The sequence below is a fragment of the Macaca mulatta genome, chromosome 9 (assembly GCF_049350105.2).
Source record: "Macaca mulatta isolate MMU2019108-1 chromosome 9, T2T-MMU8v2.0, whole genome shotgun sequence".
NCBI lineage: Eukaryota > Metazoa > Chordata > Mammalia > Primates > Cercopithecidae > Macaca > Macaca mulatta.
In genome coordinates, this window is record NC_133414.1 from 127,416,638 (window position 1) to 127,434,906 (window position 18,269).

Below are 18,269 nucleotides of genomic sequence, written 5' to 3' on the forward strand. Positions count from 1 at the left end.
TTGAAATGAGTGAATCTAACATGTTGGTATGTTTTTTCGAGGTTCCAAAGAAATTGTAGTTACACTTCAGTCAAAGGAGACAAAATAACAGCCACTTGCAGTCCAGTGTATCTATTAAACTCAGGAATATGTTGTGGTTGAAATGTATTCAATGAGATAGGGAAAGCAACAGTTTCCATCTCTACACAGGAATTCTCTCCAGGGGATCTTTGTCGCAATTCTAATTCCTTTCTCCTAACAGTCCTAAGTTCTCCACTATGATCATCTCTCTTCTTTTGTCATATTTGAAACTTTTAAAGGTGAAAGGTCCATTTTAGGTTTTTGTATCCGTCCAGTGGTTTCCCTGTGTCCCTTTCTCTCCAGGAAACAGTCACTTGGAGTTTTCCTAGGAGTGCAGGCCATAACACAGCTTGTTTCTATAACCTTCCTAAGTATCTTCAGGACTTTCTTACTAGAACATTGACTTTGTTGCAGTCCCTCCGTAGGAGCAGCCACTGGCAGCCTGACTGATGAAAATACAAACAACTATCCCAGCAGCAATATTTGTTTTCTGCCTGTCCACTCTTCCTTCCCTCCTTTTGAGCTTTCTTGTTTTTCCTCTGAGAGGCAACCCATTCTAGTTAGCAATTATAGTAATGATATGGCTCCCATGAGTGGAGGAACACCAGGGCTCTTGTCTCACGTTGAATTAGATTAAACAACACAGACACACGTGGAGTGGTTTTAAGGAGCGGAGAGTTTAATAGGCAAGAAAGAAAAGAGAAGGCAGAAGGAAGAGGCTCGCCCTTACAGAGACAGAGGGATGGGGGCTCCACAGCTCAAAGAGGAAACCCCAAGTGTGGTGCGTACCAGGCAGGTATATGTAGAGGCTGGAGGAGTCCGTGTCTGATTTGCATAGGGCTTAGGGGATTGGTTTGACCAGGCATTCATTCACGTAGCCCTGGGAAAAAAACTGGCCTTCCCACCCTCGCCTTTTAATATGCAAATGCAGGGCACCATGATGTTCTACACACGCGGGGATATGTGGAGCAAGGGCAAGAGGACAAAGGTAGGAATCGCCATGTTGAGTGGACCCAGTTTCTAATGGCTTGCGTATGCATACTAAAGGTTGCGGCTTGGCTCTAAGAGCCTGGACTTTTCTGTTAGACAAGCAACGCTTTTGGAGGTGTTTTAAAAAGAAATGAAAACTTTCCAAGGATCCCTTTTCTCTCTATCTACCTAAAATAATTTCTTAATAACTGCTATCACAGTAACTTCATAATTCTGAGATTCCTGTTGGTGGTAAGTCTACTATGTTGAAGCCTATAAGTGTATGGCCCTTAGACAACATGGTCACCCAGTTGATACTAGTCCTTCTTGCCCAGATGAGTCATCTTCCCATTTAGAGGTAGCCACTACTTGAGGCAATGCACGTAGAGACCCACTGACTTTCTAGGCCTTTCATCACTCCCAGCGGTCCAGTCAAATACGTATTTGGTCCATAGTGGGCACCACTGTTGCTTGAAGAGCTAAGGCAAAACAGTAACACAATGCAGGCTAGAATCCCAGCTGCAGCTGTTGTGTTCATTTGTTCCTTCAGGCTCTTGGCATCAAGTGGAGAGATATGCCTGGGATGGGCATGGTTGGATGTATTATGGGTTGAGCTCCCCGTTGATATCCCTTTTTAGGGATTGTGATAAGGAATGGGGGTGTTGTACCTGATCAAGTGTGCAGCAGTGTAGTGGTTTCAGGCATAAAATGGCCTTTTTAGCACAGCAGAACATTTCAAAACTGGGAGCCAGCTGCCCAGGAGAGTTGAATACAAGAGTTGAAGACTTGTGGGGAATGAGACAATGAGCACCTTCTCCTGCCTCGATAGTCATGGTTGTCTCTCCACAAATATTATTGTTCAATGAATGAAGCTAGCATGAAAGATTACATACTGTTTGACTACATTTAGGTATAAAGTTCAAAAATAGTCAGAACTACACTATGTTGTTTAGAAATGTGTGTTTAGGTGGTAAAACTATAGAGTAAGGCAAAAGTTTATTCTCAAAAATGTCAGCTAGAGGATGTTGCTGGGAGAAGTTTGGGGTGCCGATTAGGAAATGAGACAAGAGAGGCAGTGATCCACTGCTAGGCTTTGTGCAGGTCCAGAGTGTGTGTATAATAATTTATTAATCTTATATTTTTCTTTATGTAATTGTATATGTGTTATATTTCACAATAAAAAAGGCTAAAAAGTAGGGAAAAAGTGGTTTGTGAAAGTCTAAGCTCTTATTCTCTTAACAACTTTCTAAAAATTATTTAGAATTAAGCTTATGTTCTCACAAGTTTTTCTTACATCCCATTCCTTCTCATTTGTTCTACTTTTTTGTTTTCTCACAATTTTTTTGGTGGTATAACACACATAACGTAAATTTTACCATTTTAACCATTGGTAAACAATCTTTAGTAAATTTTTTCAAATAAATTTGTGACATAAACTTTTGAGTCTTTGCATGTCTAAAAGTATACTTTTCATTTTCACTTGAATGATAAAATGGCTAAATGTAGTATTCTAAGTAATTTTTTCCTTGGAACCTCTTTAGCATTCAGTGTTGTGGATGAGAATGCCAATGCCAATCTAATTTTCATTCCTTTGTGGAACATCTTTTTTATCCCTGCTTTGGGAGCTTTTAAGATTTTTTTCTTTCTTGTTGGCATTCTAAAATTTTTCATGGTTTTAATTCAGTTTTTCAGTGATTGATGTGGTTCTTTAAAATTAATTTTTTTTTACAGTTTTTCATTGAAGAAAATCATTTTTAGATTTTTTAGATTTTTTCATTGGCTCTTTAAATCTGAAGAGTGGTTTGTTTCTTCATCTGCTAAAAATGTTCTGTAATGTCTTAAAATACATGTTTTCTTATCTTTACTCTTGTTGCAAATATTAAAATAGTTGCTAGAATGTCTAGATATATCTTAATATCTCAACTCTATTCGTATTTTTTGTATTTTTGTTTGCTAATATTTAGCTATTTTTCCTTTTATAATCCTTTACTTGGGACTTTTTATTTAGTTGAAATAAGTTTTTTGAAAACACTGTAATTATATAGTACAAATATAAAAATTGTTGTAACTGATTTTTTTTGAGAAGGTTAGTGAAACATAATTCACTATTTTAACACAGGTATGAATTAAATTTCTACCACTGACAAATCAAATAATGATAACTATATACTGCTGGTGGAATTGTCAGCTAGGCAAGCATATATCAGATCTTCAGGTCTGTCATTGTATCTCTTGTTTTTGATCTTTTGCTTCTTTTGTTTTCTTGATTATTATAGAGGCTTCATTGTCTACTTCTACCATTTGTTCCTTGAGCAGGTAGTCTAGTTTGCTATTTTTTCTTCTCTGTAGTTCCGTTCTCTGTTCTGTTGTCAAGTTCGCCTTTCCGGAAGCTGTGTATAGATCATTTGTGCTGATAATGTCCAGGACTATTCTAACAGTTATTTCTATTCCACAGGGTTTGTTTGTTTGGTTTTGTGTTTTAGAGACAGGGTCTTGCTCTGTCACCCAGGCTGGAGTGCAGTGGCACAGTCTTGGCTCAATGCAATCTCCGCCTCCTGGGTTCAAGCAATTCTCCTGCCGCAGCCTCCCGAGTAGCTGGGACTACAGGCGCCTACCCCCATGCCTGGATGATTTTAGTGTTTTTAGTAGAGATGGGGTTTCACCATGTTGGCCAGGTGGTCTTGAACTCCTGACTTCAAGTAATCTGCCCACCTTGGCCTCCCAACATGCTGGGATTACAGGTGTGAGCAACTGCGCCCGGCCTCCACAGATTTTTTATTATACACCTGTGTGTCGTTGTGGGGAAGAAGGGCATTGGACATTGCCTCAAGGAGACTTTGTATTTCTGGAAGTAGTAGTTACCTGGCAGTGATCCACTATGTGTGAATAACGAACTCCTTCATTGTTTAATTTTTCCCATGTTTTTAACCAACAAACATTTGTAGTGAAGAAATGCCAGGAAATACAATAGGGACTAGGAGTACAATGACATTCTTGTTCAAAATACAATTTAAAAGTAGCTGAGTGTTACTCTTTCGTAGGTGTCAGCTTCTCAGCAATGGTTTTAGTATGCTGTTGACTTTAACTTTTTAACTTTTCAGGATAAATTATATATATTTACATTATCGTTTTCTACTACACATGTCTATTCATTTAACATTTGAGTCTTTAAAATACTTTTATATGTATCAACAAAACTTTGTATTGGAAGTGGTCTTTTAGTTGCCTTCAGGAAGTTGCCTCAATGTTCATTTGAGGTTTACTAGTAAATGGAAATTAAGGGAAATTTTTCTTTGGAAAGGAGAAACAAATAGGATTTTGCAATATTTTCCAGTATTTTTCAGTTATAATATTGTGATATCATTGTTTAAAATTCACAAATTGAAGAGAGGAAATATATATTAAGACAATTTTTGACTAATGGTTTCTGAGAAAGCTTTGCTAATATTTGGCATTATTAATAATTGATATATTTTGGATAGTCAGATATTCTACTTGTGAAAATGAATTCCAGGGCAATGTTTAAAGCAATAGTAGGAGATTTAGTCCTAAATGTATAAAGGTTGAAATGAAAATGCAGTTAAATTGATATAGTAAAATAGAATAATACACAACTTGAGGATAAGGTATTATCTCACAAATCTATATTTTTTTCAGTATTTGTAAGTTTATGTGTTCAATTTAAACACTTTCACAATTAAGGAAGGTAATCATTTTTAAAATTTGATGACAATTTCTTACAGGTTGGTTTTTTAATATTCTTACCCGTTTGAAAAACCATATTGGATATTTTACAACTTGATCTTTTGAAAAGCCAAAAATAAATAAAATAAAAAGGTTTGCTCCAATTACCCATATTTCATACAAGTCCTTATACCACACGTAACTTTAGGAACAATAGCATAGCCTGCATAAGGTTTCTCGTATCTTATTTTCTATAAGAAAGAGAAGAAAAATTAGCATATGTCAGTTTTTGAGTCCCTGCTAAATAGTAATTAACTTTCTGTTAAAATGCATGTTGCTTTCTACTCTTGAAAAACAAAATCAGCATTACCTTATTTAATATCTTTATATCTGAAATGAAATCCAAGAGAATTATGATGTTGCTCTGAACTTGACATTTTTGAACTTATTATTAAAGGCTAAATCTAATAGATAAGCAGAACTAGAGGATTAATAGTTTCTCGTTGTCAGTACGGAAAACCCAGGATTCTGTATGTAAGCTAAGGTTTCCCCAGCTGTTTGGAAACATGAATAAGAATGTTGTATTGAGAACAGTTCAGATTTAATTTGTCCATAATGCACCTTAAGATATTTTAATGATTGTCTTTTCTATTTTTTGGTTTTGAAATTTTAGTCCTATAAGGACTATTTATTTATTTAATTTTATTTTAAACGGAGTCTCGCTCTGTCGCCCAGGCTGCAGTGAAGTGGTGCCATCTCGGCTCACTGCAAACTCCACCTCCTGGGTTCACACCATTCTCCTGCCTCAGCCTCCTGAGTAGCTAGGTCTACAGGAGCCCACCACCACGCCCGGCTAATTTTTTTTGTATTTTTAGTAGAGACGGGGTTTCACCATGTTAGCCAGGATGGTCTTGATCTTCTGACCTCGTGATCTGTCCGCCTCGATCTCCCTAAGTGCTGGGATTACAGTCATGAGCCACCGCGCCTGGTCTTATTTATTTTTTAAATTAAATTTAATTTTTAAAATTTTAGTGGCTGTAGGGGTACAATTGTTTTTTAGTTATATGGATGAATTGTATACTGGTGAAGTCTGAGATTTTAGTGCACCTGTCACCTGAGTAGTGTACATTGTACCCAACATATAGGTTTTTTTTTTTATCCCTAATCTCCCTCCTTTGCTCTTCTGAGTCTTCATTGTCAATTATACCACTCTGTATGGCTCTGTGAACCCATAGCTTAGCTCCCACTTATAAGTGACAACACATACTATTTGTTTTTCCATTCTTGAGTTATTTCACTTAGAACAATGCTGTTGGCTCCATCCAAGTTGCTGCAAAAGACATTATTTTCTTCTTTTTAATGGCTCAGTAACATTCCCTGGTGTACGTATAGCACATTTTCTTTATCCACTTGTCACTAGATTGTCACTTAGGTTGGTTCCATATCTTTGCAGTTGTGAATTGTGCTGTGATAAACACATGTATGCAGGTATCTTTTTGATATAATGACTTATTTTCCTTTGGGTAGACACCCAGCAGTAGGATTACTGGATTGAATGGTAGATCTACTTTTAGTTTTTCAGGAAACCTTCATACTGTTTTTCATAGAGGTTGTAATAATTTACATTACCACCAGCAGTGTATAAGCTTTCCCTTTTCACCGTACCCATGCCAACATCTATTGTTTTTTGACCCTTTAATAATGTCCATTTTGTCTGGGGTAAGGTGATATCTCATTGTGGTTTAAATTTACATTTCCCTGATGATTAGTGATGTGGAACATTTTTCACTTTTGTTGGCCATTTGTGTATCATCTTTCGACAAGTATCTATTCATGTCATTTGTCTACTTTTTGATGGGATTATTTGTTTTCTTGTTGCTGATATGTTTGAGTTCCTTGTAGATTCTGGATAGTAGTCCTCTGTCAGATGCATAGTTTGCAAATATTTTCTCCTGTCTTGTGTGTTGTCTGCTTACTTGGATAATTATCTATTTTGCTGTGTAGAAGCTTTTGAGTTTAATTAGGTTCCTTTTATGTATTTTTGTTTTTGTTGCATTTGATTTTGGGGTCTTAGTCAAAATCGCTTATGCCAGTGTCCAGAAGAGTTTTCCTTAGGTTTCTTCCAGAATTTTTATGGTTTCAGGTGTTAGATTTAAATCTTTAATCCATCTTGAGTTGATTTTTGTATATGGCGAGAGACATAGATCCAGTTTCATTCTTCTACGTGTGTTGACCCAGTTATCTCAGCACCATTTATTGAATAGGGTGTCTTTTCCCCAATTTATGTTTTTGTATAATTTGCCAAAAAATCAGTTGGTTGTAAGTATTTGGCTCTATATCTGGGTTCTCTATTCTGTTCCATTTTTCTGTGTATCTCCATTTTTCTATGTATCTTTTGATTACCATAGTCTTATAATACAATTTGAAGTCAGGTAATATGATGCCTCCAGATTTGTTATTTTTACTTAGGATTGGTTTGGCTATTTAGGCTCTTTTTTGGTTCTATATGAATATTAGGATTATTTTTTCTAATTCTGTGAAAAATGATGTTGGTGATTTGACTGGAATTGCATTGAACCTGTAGATTATTTTGGGCAGTGTGATTATTCTCATGATATCATTTCTTCCAACCTATGAGTGTGGGATGTGTTTCTATTTGTTTTTGTCATCTATGATTTCTTTCAGCAGTGTTTTGTAGTTCTCCTTGTAGGGATATTTTACCTCCTTGGTTAAGTATATTCCTAGATATTTTATTTGTTGTAAAAGGGGTTGAGTTCTTGATTTGATTCTCAGGGTGGTCATTTTTGGTGTATAGCAGTGCTACTGATTTGTGTACATTGTTTTACTGAATTGATTTATCAAATCTAGGAGCCTTTTGGACAAGGATTCCTTAGGGTTTTCTAGGTATATGATCATATCAAAGTCTTTAGGGTTTTCTAGGTATACAGTATAAAATCACATCATAGTCTTTAGGGTTTTCTAGGTATACAATCATATCATTGGCAAAAAAGGATAGTTTGACTTCCTTGTTTCCTATTTGGATGCCCTTTATTTCTTTCTCTTGCCTGATTGCTCTGGGTAGGATTTCCAGTACTATGTTAAATAGAAGTGATGAAAGTGGGCCTACCTATCTTCTTCTAGTACTTGGAGGTAATGCTTTCAACATTTTCCCATTCACTATGATGTTTGCTGTGGGTTTGTCATATATGGCTTTTATTATTGTGTGGTATGTTCCTTCTCTGCCTAGTTTGTTGAGGGTTTTTAATTATAAAGATATGCTGGATTTTAATGAGTGCTTTTCCTGTAATTATTTGAGATTATCATATCACTTTTGTTTTTAATTCATTTATATGATGAATCATAATTATTGACTTATTGACTTGCATATGTTGAACCATCCCTGGGATGAAACCTACTTAATCATGATGAATTATCTTTTTGATGTGCCATTGGATTCAGCTTGCTAGTATTTTGTTGAGGATTTTTTCATTTGTGTTCATCAGGGATATTAGTCTGTGGTTTTCTTATTTTCTTCCCTGATTTTGCTATCAGGGTGATACTGGCTTCATAGAATGAGTTAGGAAAAATTTCCTTTCTCAGTCTTTTGCAACAGTTTCAGTAGGATTGGTACCAATTCTTTGAATATCTAGTAGAATTCGGCTGTGAATCCTCCGACCCTTGACTTTTTGGCTGGCAAATTTATATTACTGATTCAGTCCCACTGCTTGTTATCGATCTGTTCAGGGTTTTGATTTCTTCCTGATTTAAGTTAGGAGAGTTGTATGTTTCTAGGAATTTTTCCATTTCCACTAGATATTCTAGTTTGTATGCATAGAAGTGTTCAGAGTTGTCTCAAATGATATTTTGTATTTGTGATGTTGTTTGTAATGTCTCAATTTTCATTTCTAATTAAACTTATTTGAATCCTCTCTTATTTGTTAATCTAACTAATGATCTATCAATTTTATCTTTTCAAAAAGACAACGTTTCATTTCATTGGTCTTTTGTATTTTCTTGGTTTCAATTTTATTTAGTTCTGGTCTGATATTTGTCATTTATTTTATTCTGCTAGCTTTGGGTTTGTTTTGTTCTTATTTCTCTAGTTCCTTGAGATGTGACATTAGGTTGTCAGTGTGTGATCTAGCAGACTTTTTGATGCAGGCACTTAGTGCTATAAACTTTTCTCTTAGCACAGCTTTTGCTATATTCAAGGTTTAGATAACTTGTATCACAGTTATTGTTCTTTTTGCACAATTTAAAACTTTCCATCTTGATTTAATGTTAACCCCAAAATCATTCAGGAGCAGATTGTTAAATTTCCATGTATTTACATAGCTTTGAAGGTTCCTTTTGGGATTGATTTCTAGTTTCATTCTGCTATGGTCTGAGAAGATACTTGATATGATTTTGATATTTTTTGTTTGTTTGTTTTTGAGACAGAATGTTGCTCTGTGGCCCAGGCTGGAGTGCCGTGGCACAATCTCGGCTCACTGCAACCTCCGCCTCCCGGATTCAAGCAATTTTTCTACCTCAGCCTCCTGAGTAGCTGGGGTTACGGGCACATGCCACCACACCTGGCTAATTTTTGTATTTTTAGTAGAGCGAGGTTTCACCATGTTTGTCAGGCTGGTCTCAAACTCCTGACCTCATGATCCACCCACCTTGGCCTCCCAAAGTGCTGGGATTACAGGCATGAGTCACCATGCCTGGCTGATTTTTATTTTTTAGAACTTATTGAGACTTGTTTTGTCGCCTGTCATATGGTCTATCTTGGAAAATGTTCCATATGCTGATGAGAAGAATGCATATTCTGCAGTTCTTGGGTAGAATGTTCTGTTAATATCTGTTAGGTCCATTTGTTCTAGAGTGTAATTTAAGTCCAGTGTTTCTTTGATGACTTTCTGCTTTGATGATCTGTGTAGTGAAGTGTTGAAGTCCTCCACCATTATTGTGCTGCTGTCTATCTCTTTCTTAGGTCTAGTAGTGATTGTTTTATGATTTGGGGAGCTCTAGTGTTAGATGAATATATATTTTAGATTGTAATATCTTCTTGTTGCATTGATACTTTTATCATTATATAATGAACTTCTTTGTTTTTTTCTTTACTGTTGTTCCTTTAAAGCCTGTTTTATCTGATACAAGAATAGCTACTCCTGCTTGCTTTCGGTTTCCATTTGGATTGAATATCTTTTTCCACCCCTTTACCTGAGTCTATAAGAATCTTTAAATGTTAGATGGGTCTCTTGAAGATAGCAGATATTTCGTTTGTGGTTTTTCATCCATTCTACCAATCTATGTCTTTTATGTGGAGCATTTATACCATTTACATGTAACATTAATATTGAGATGTGGGGTACATTTCTAGTCATCATGTTGATTGTTACCTAGTTACTTTGTTTTCCTCATTGTGTTATTACTTTATAGGCCCTGTGAGTTTTATACTTTCAAGAGGTTCTGTTCTGGTGCATATTGACCTTTCATTTTCAGATTTAGAACTCCTTTTAGCTTTTCTTGTAGGGCTGGTCTGTTAGTGACAAAATCCTTAGCATTTGCTTGTCTCAAAAGGACTTTATTTCTCCTTCATTTATGAAAGTTAGTTTTGCTGGATACAAAATTATTGGCTGGCAGTTATTCTGCTTAGGGAGGGTAAATAGAGAACCTTGATCCCTTCTGGCTTGTAAGGTTTCTGCTGAGAAATCTACTATTAGTCTGATAGGTGTTTCTTTATGGATTATCTGATACTTTTGTCTTAGTGCTCTTAGAATTCTTTTATTCATGTTGACTTCAGATAGAATGATGACTATATACATTGGTAATGTCATTTGCGCACTGAATCTCTCAGGAGCTCTTTGAGCTTCTTGTATTTGGGTGTCCAAATCTCTAGGAAGGCCAGGGATGTCTTTCTCAAGTTATTCCCTCAAATAAGTTTTTCAAATGTTTTTCTTTTTCTTTTCCCTCAGGAACACCAGTGATTCTTAGGTTTGCCTGTTTTACCTAATCTCATATTTCTTGGATACTTTGTTCCTTTTTAAAATTATTTTTTCTTTATTTTTGTTTGATTGGTATAATTCAAAAGCTTTGTCTATGAGGTCTGAAATTATTTCTTCTACTTTGTCTTAGAGTAGTATTTGTCTAAGACAAAGTATTGTTAAAACTTTCCACTTGGATTTTGCAATTTTCTAAATGTGCCTTTCATTTCCAGAAGTTTTTTTTTTAAATGTTTTGTTAATATTTTTACTTATATCCTGAATTGTTTTTTAAAATTTTCTTATGTTGGTTTTCACCTTTCTCTTTTATCTTCTTGAGTAACATAGTAGTTCTGAATTCTTCGTCTGGCAAATCAAGGATTTCATCTTGGTTTGGATCTATGCTGAAGAGCTAGTTTGATCTTTTGGCGATATTATAAAACTCCAGTTTTTCGTATTGCCAGAATTATTTTTCTGGTCCCTTCTTACTTCTGTGGGCTCTTATAATTATTTTTGAATTTATTTTTGATTCAACTGTGCTTTTTTCATTTCTTTTTTTCCCCTTGAGGATGTGACTTTAATGTTTGTAGTTTATTTTAATCTAATTTGGCTCTTGTTGCTTTTAGTCGTGAGGACTCTGTATGAGTTCCTTGGTTATAGAGGGCCTTTTCATGGTGGCTTTCTCAGATGCTGGATGTAGTAGTGATGTGCTCCATTTATAAGCAGGTTCACTGTCTCCTGTGGGGTTGGAATGGCAGAGGTATCATGAAGCTTATTTCATTTGCCAGTGGTGTGACTTTTTTATTTATTTATTTTTTCTTTCCCCAGTGTTTTATTCACTGGGTTGAACAATTCAGACTTTAGGTCAATAGGTGGTGTCCACAGGTAAAATCTGGCTGTTGCTAAAGCAGGTATCATGATCCTTTCTTAAAAAAAGATAGTTTTAAAATAAAACTTACTGTCTTAGGAAATACCTGTATAACAATATTAAAAAATTTGATTTATTAAGGGTGAGTCTCACTAAAGATTTACTTTCTCCTCACATGATATATGATACAAATCATTACATGATAGTAAATAATTGGAATGCCAAGCCAATATTACTAATTAGATATTTTCCCTTGTGTCCTATTGATAGCATAGTAACCCAATATACTTTTGAAAACAATTAGAATAAACTAGTTAGCAATACTGTGGGTTAACTAACCATAGATATATGATAAGTATTTTAAACCAACAAAACTAAGGAGGGATATGGTAAATAGTAAATGTTCAGTTATCTGAGGATTTAAAAAATTGTGTTATTTAGCACTGTGTACTGTTGAAAAAATGTAAGATTTTAAAGGAAGACTCTGTGTCAATGAATTATTTATCTACAAATTTAACATTAGCCACTTTTATTTAATGACTCAAAGAGTATTCTTCCTTTTTTATTTCTTATTAAGAAAATACAGGAGATGGTACTTAGTCTCTACCTTCCTATGAAGGTATGAGATCCTTACCCCTCAAAGGATTGACAACTACAAATAATGTTATAATTGGTAAATTTTTAAATCCAATATTCTATTATCTGTGCACAGTCAACGATATTAAGTTCCTGATGTTCACTGAGAAATTTGTGCCATTGTTGTTTGTAGTTTTTCTTAGGAATGTTTTTGTTTCCAGTAGCATTAAACACTGAGTGGCAGCTAAGCCATTAACATACAATGAAATTGAGTCTGCCAGAAATCTACAATTTTTTTCTTCCATTGTTTTTTCTTTCATGTGACCAGAAGACATCATTCATATGCCTTGTATGTCTGTCACTATCTTCTATTTATAAATAATCCCCAAGACAAAATATACTATTCCTAGCTAAATAATAGTAAAAGTAACTATGTAAATATGAAAAGTCTCTCAGCTTAATGTAAGATGCTTTGGTTGTTAAGTCAAAGTTTAAAGTATTTCATAGCAATGGCTATGACTGTGATGTTTTGACTATAATGTCTGCTTATCTTTGACAAACATTACCGTATTCATAGGCTTTGTTGAGTCTCATAGGTTATACCTGAATCAAAAAACAAAAAGACAAAAAACCAACAACAACAAAGGTTGAGTATCAGCAAATGAGTCATGGAGTGTTTTATAGCCCTGAAAATTAGAATGTGTGCTCTGATTGCCTGGCTGAAGGAGAGTACCAGGTTTTCATGTTCCCACCCAGCTTGGGTTTTTGGATGAGATTAAGTTTATTCATCACATAGTAGCCAAATACTAGTATCTTGGACCCTTGTGAGGAGCATTATCTGTAACAGGTAGTCCAAATATAGCCCAGCAATCTCAGGAAATGGGCAGACATCACTTACACTGGATGTCCACAGGCAGAATACAGAGAGTTCTTTTGTTGAAGGTTCTTACGAGGCAAAACAAGAACAGCTAACATGGCTTTATATCACAGACAATAATAAAGGTGGTCTGTAGGGCCCTAGATGAGCTCCCCAAAAATTCTAGTACTGCCAAAATTTTCAGGAGTCTTCAATACTGATTTTATTTTTCTCCATGTCATGGTTAACCACACCTTTTTTCACTCCTATGGCGGCCTGTTTATCTCCTCTTTGTTTTATGTTTTATTTGCTTTTAGTAATTGCTGTCTTGTAAGTATTATTGCAAAAATGTTTATATTAACTATAGATGACCCTTCATTGTTTTTATCATGATCATATTTATTTTTTTATTAGCCTATAATTCTGTTTGAATGTATAGTCAGGTTAACATATTTGTCAATGTTCCTGTCACGCAGCTCAAAATTGTTCTGGATTGAGAACCTGTGGACAGTGTTTGGAACAGCCTGGATGTGGCTGGTGCAATGATCCTAGTAATACAGGAAGAGGACATTGCATTGAAGGTTCTTCACGGGGACCAATGAAGCTTATTGGAATGCACCACAATGAGATGGTTCTTGACACCAATCTTTGCCCCAAAGAAAAGAGCTATGAGTGGTCCTTTATCCAGTGTCCAGGTAATAATAATGTGATGGAAACAATTTCAGTTTCTGCTTAAGGGATCCTAGAAGGAGTTTTCCATTCTTATAATAAAGGAATTTAGCTTTAGGAGAAAAGAACAATGAAAATGAGACTAAAATGTCAAAGATAAAAAATTTTTCCATAGACTATATCTATCTCAGTTATACAGCTGGTATTCTGTTTAGAATCATTAGATAGGCTAAATGAATTAATGGAATATCATGATTAGCTTTCATTTCTTTTTAAATATTTTGTTATTTAGTTTAAGTTCTGGGGTACATGTGCAGAACATGCAGGTTCCATAGGTATATGTACGACATGGTGGTTTGCTGCTCCTATTGAGCCATCCTCTGAGTTCCCTCCCCTCACCCACAACCCCGCAACAGGCCCTGGTCATGTTGTTCCCCTCCCTGTGTCCATGTGTTCTCATTGTTCAACTCACACTTAGGAGTGAGAACATATAGTGTTTCGTTTTCTGTTCCTGTGTTAGTTGGCTGAGGATGATGACTTCCAGCTTCATCCATGTCCCTGCAGAGGACATGGTCTCATTACTTTATGGCTATGCAGTATTCCATGGTGTATATGAACCACATTTTCTGTATCTAGTCTATCATTAATGGGCGTTTTGGTTGGTTCCATGACTTTGCTATTGCAAGTAGTTCTATAATAAACATACCTGTGCATGTGTCTTTATAGTAGAATGATTTATATTCCTTTATGTATATACCCAGTAATGGGACTACTTGGTCAAATGATATTTCTGGTTCTAGATCCTTGAGGAATCACAGTGTAAAAACGAGCCTATTTCTCCACAGTCTCGCCAGCATCTATTGTTTCTTGACTTTTTAATAATCTCATTGTGGTTTTGATTTGCATTTCTCTAATGATCAGTGATGTTGAGCTTTTATTCATATGTTTGTTGGCTGTGTAAATGTCTTCTTTTGAGAAGTGGCTGTTCATATCCTTTGCCAGTTTTTTATGGAGTTGTTCATTTTTCTTCTTGTAAATTTGTTTAAGTTCCTTGTAAATTATCGATATTAGACCTATGTCAGATGGGTAGATTGCAAAAATTTCCTCCTATTCTGTAGGTTGCCTGTTCATGCTGATGATAGTTTCTTTTGCTGTGCAGAAGCTCTTTAGTTTAATTAGATATTATTTGTCAATTTTGACTTTTGTTGCAGCTGCTTTTGGGGTTTTCGTTATGAAGTCTTTGCCCATGCCTGTGTCCTGAATGTTATTGTCTAGGTTTTCTTCTAGGTTTTTTTTTATGGTTTTGGGTTTTATATTTAACTCTTTAATCCATCTTGAGTTAATTTTTATACAAGATGTAAGGAATGGGTCCAGTTTCAGTTTTCTGCATATGGCAAGCCAGTTTTCCCAGCACCATTTATTGAGTAGGATATCCTTTCCCCATTGCTTGTTTTTGTCAGGTTTGTTGAAGATCAGATGGTTGTAGATGTGTGGTGGTATTTCTGAGGTCTCTGTTCCGTTCCATTGGTCTATGTCTGTTTTGGTTACTGTAGTCTTGTAGTATAGTTTGAAGTCAGGTAGCATGATGCCTCTAGCTTTGTTCTTTTTGCTTAGGATCATCTTGCCTATACGGGGGTCTTCTTTGATTCCATATGAAATTTAAAGTAGTTTTTTCTAATTCTGTGAAGAATGTCAATGGTAGGTTGATGGGAATAGCATTTAATGTATAAATTACTTTGGGCAGTGTGGCCATTTTTACGATGTTGATTCTTCCTATCCATGAGGATAGAATGTTTTTCCATTTGTTTATGTCCTATCTTATTTCATTGAGCAGTGCTTTGTAGTTCTCCTTGAAGACGTCCTTCATATCCCTTGTTAACTGTATTCCTAGGTATTTTATTCTCTTTGTAACAATTGTGAATGGGAGTTCATTCATGATTTGGCTGTCTCCTTGTGTATTGTTGGTGTAAAGGAATGCTTGTGATGTTTGCAAACTGATTTTGTATCCTGAGACTTTGCTGAAGTTGATTATCGGTTTAAGTAGTTTTTGGGCTGAGATGATGGGGTTTTCTAAACATAAAATCATGTTGTCTGCAAACAGAGGAAACTTGACTTCTTCTTTTCCTGTTTGAATACCCTTTATTTCTTTCTCTTGCCTGATAGCCCTTGCCAGAACTTCCAGTACCATGATGGATAGGGGTGGTGAGAGAGAGCATTCTTGCCTTATACTGGTTTTCAAAGCAAATGCTTCCAGCTTTTGCCCATTTTATATGATATTGGCTGTGGGATTGTCATAAGAAGCTCCTATTATTGAGCTATGTTCCATCAATACCTAGTTTAGTGAGAGTTTTAACATGAAAGGATGTTGAATTTTATCAAAGGCCTTTTCTGCATCTATTGAGATAATCGTACTTTTTGGCTTTGGTTCTGTTTATGTGAGGAGTTATGTTTATTGATTTATATATGTTGAACTAGCCTTGCATCCCAGGGATGAAGTTGACTTCTGGTGGATAAGTTTTCTGATGTGCTGCTGGATTCAGTTTACCAGTATTTTATTGAGGATTTTCACATTGATGTTCATCAGGGAAATCGGCCAGAATTTTCTTTTTTTGTTGTGTCTCTTCCCGGTTTTGGTATCAGGTTGATGCTGGCGTCATAAAATTAGTTAGAGAAGAGTCTGTCACTTTCAGTTGTATGGAATAGTTTCAGTAGGAATGGTACCAGCTCCTGTTTGTACCTCTGGTAGAATTTGGCTGTGAATCTGTCTGGTCCTGGGCTGTTTTTGGTTGGTAGGCTATTAATTACTCCCTCAATTTCAGAACTGTTACTGGTCTCTTCAGGGATTCAACATCTTCCTGGTTTACTCTTGGGAGGGTGTATGTGTCCAGGAATTTATCCATTTCTTCTAGGTTTTCTAGTTTATTTGCATAGGTGTGTTTATAGTATTCTCTGATGGTAGTCTGTATTTCTGTGGGGTCAGTGGTCATATCCCCTTTATCATTTTTTTATTGTGTCTATTTGTTGCTTTTTTTTCCCTTCTTTATTAGTCTAGCTAGCATTCTATTTTGTTAATTTTTCAAAAAACTATCCTGGATTCATTGATTTTTTTGGAGGGTTTTTCATGTTTCCATCTCTTTTAGTTCTGCTCTGATCTCAGTTATTTCTTGTCTTCTGCTAGCTTTTGGATTTGTTTGCTGTTGCTTCTTTAGTTCTTTTAGTTGTGATATTAGGGTGTCAATTTGAGATCTTTCCAGCTTTCTCATGTGGGTATTTAGTGCTATAAATTTCTCTCTGAACAATCCTTTAGCTGTGTCCCAGAGATTCTGGTATTTTGTCTCTTTGTTCTCATTGTTTTCAAATAACTTCTTACTTTCTGCATTAATTTCATTATTTACCCAAGAGTCATTCAGGAGCAGGTTGTTCAGTTTCCATGTAAGTGTGTGGTTTTGAGTGAATTTCTTAATCCTGAGTTCTAATTTGATTGCCCTGTTGTCTGAGAGACTGTTTATGATTTCACTTCTTTTCCATTTGCTGAGGAGTGTTTTACTTCCAATTATGTGGTCAATTTTAGGATCAGTGCCATATGGCACTGAGAAGAATGTATATTCTATTGGTTTAGGGTGGAGAGTTTTGTAGATGTCTATTAGGTCCACTTGATCCAGAGCTGAGTTCAAGTCCTGAATATCCTTCTTAATTTTTTGTCTCGATCTGTCTAATATTGACAGTGGAGTGTTAAAGTGTCCCACTATTACTGTGTGGGAGTCTAAGTCTCTTTACAGGTCTCTACGAACTTGTTTTATGAATCAGGGTGCTCCTGTAATTGGGTGCATATATATTTAGAATAGTTGAACTCTCTTGTTGAATTGTTCTCTTTACTATTATGTAATGCTTTTTTTTTCTTTTTTGATCTTTGTTGGTTTAAAGTCTGTTTGTCGGAGACTAGTATTGCACCCCCTGCTTTTTTTTTTTTTTTTTTTAACTTTTCATTTGCTTGGTAAATTTTTCTCCATCCCTTTATTTTGAGCCTGTGTGTGTCTTTGCCTATGAGATGGGTCTCCTGAATATAGCACACTGATTGGTCTTGACTCTTTATCTAGTTTGTAAGTCTGTGTCTTTTAATTGGGGGATTTAGCTCATTTATATTTAAGATTAATACTGTTATATGTGAATTTGATCCTGTTATCATGATGCTCTCTGGTTATTTTGCACACTAGTTGATGCAGTTTCTTCATAGTGTCATCGATCTTTATATCTCGGTGTGTTTTAGTAGTAGTTGGTACCAGCTTTTCCTTTCCATATTTAGTGCTTCTTTTAGGATCTCTTGCAAGGCAGGCCTGGTGGTAACAAAATTCCTTAGCATTTGCTTGTCTGGAAAATATTTTATTTCTCCTCTTATTAAGCTTAGTTTGGCTGGATATGAAATTCTGGGTTGAAAATTATTTTCTTTAAGAATGCTGAATATTGGTCCCTAGTCTCCTCTGGCTTGTAGAGTTTCTGCTGAGAGGTCCACTGTTAGTCTGTTGGGCTTCCCTTTGTAGGTGACCTGGTCTTTTTGTCTGGCTGCCATTAACATTTTTGCCTTCATTTCACCCTTAGAGAATCTGATGATTATGTGTCTTTG

The 18,269-nt window shown here is 35.6% G+C and overlaps 1 protein-coding gene across 4 annotated transcripts in view; it reads left to right on the forward strand.

Moving 5' to 3' along the window:
• ATRNL1 (attractin like 1) overlaps positions 1–18,269 on the forward strand; it is an 831,070-nt gene that overhangs the window by 195,006 nt on the left and 617,795 nt on the right. For 3 of the 4 annotated variants that reach the window (XM_002808513.4, XM_015148255.3, XM_015148256.3), the window contains exon 18: positions 13,456–13,674. The exons of the other annotated variant lie outside the window; for it this stretch is intronic. In XM_002808513.4, the coding sequence (XP_002808559.3) occupies positions 13,456–13,674 (219 nt within the window). The remainder of the gene's footprint in view (positions 1–13,455; positions 13,675–18,269) is intronic. 4 annotated transcript variants of the gene reach the window in all.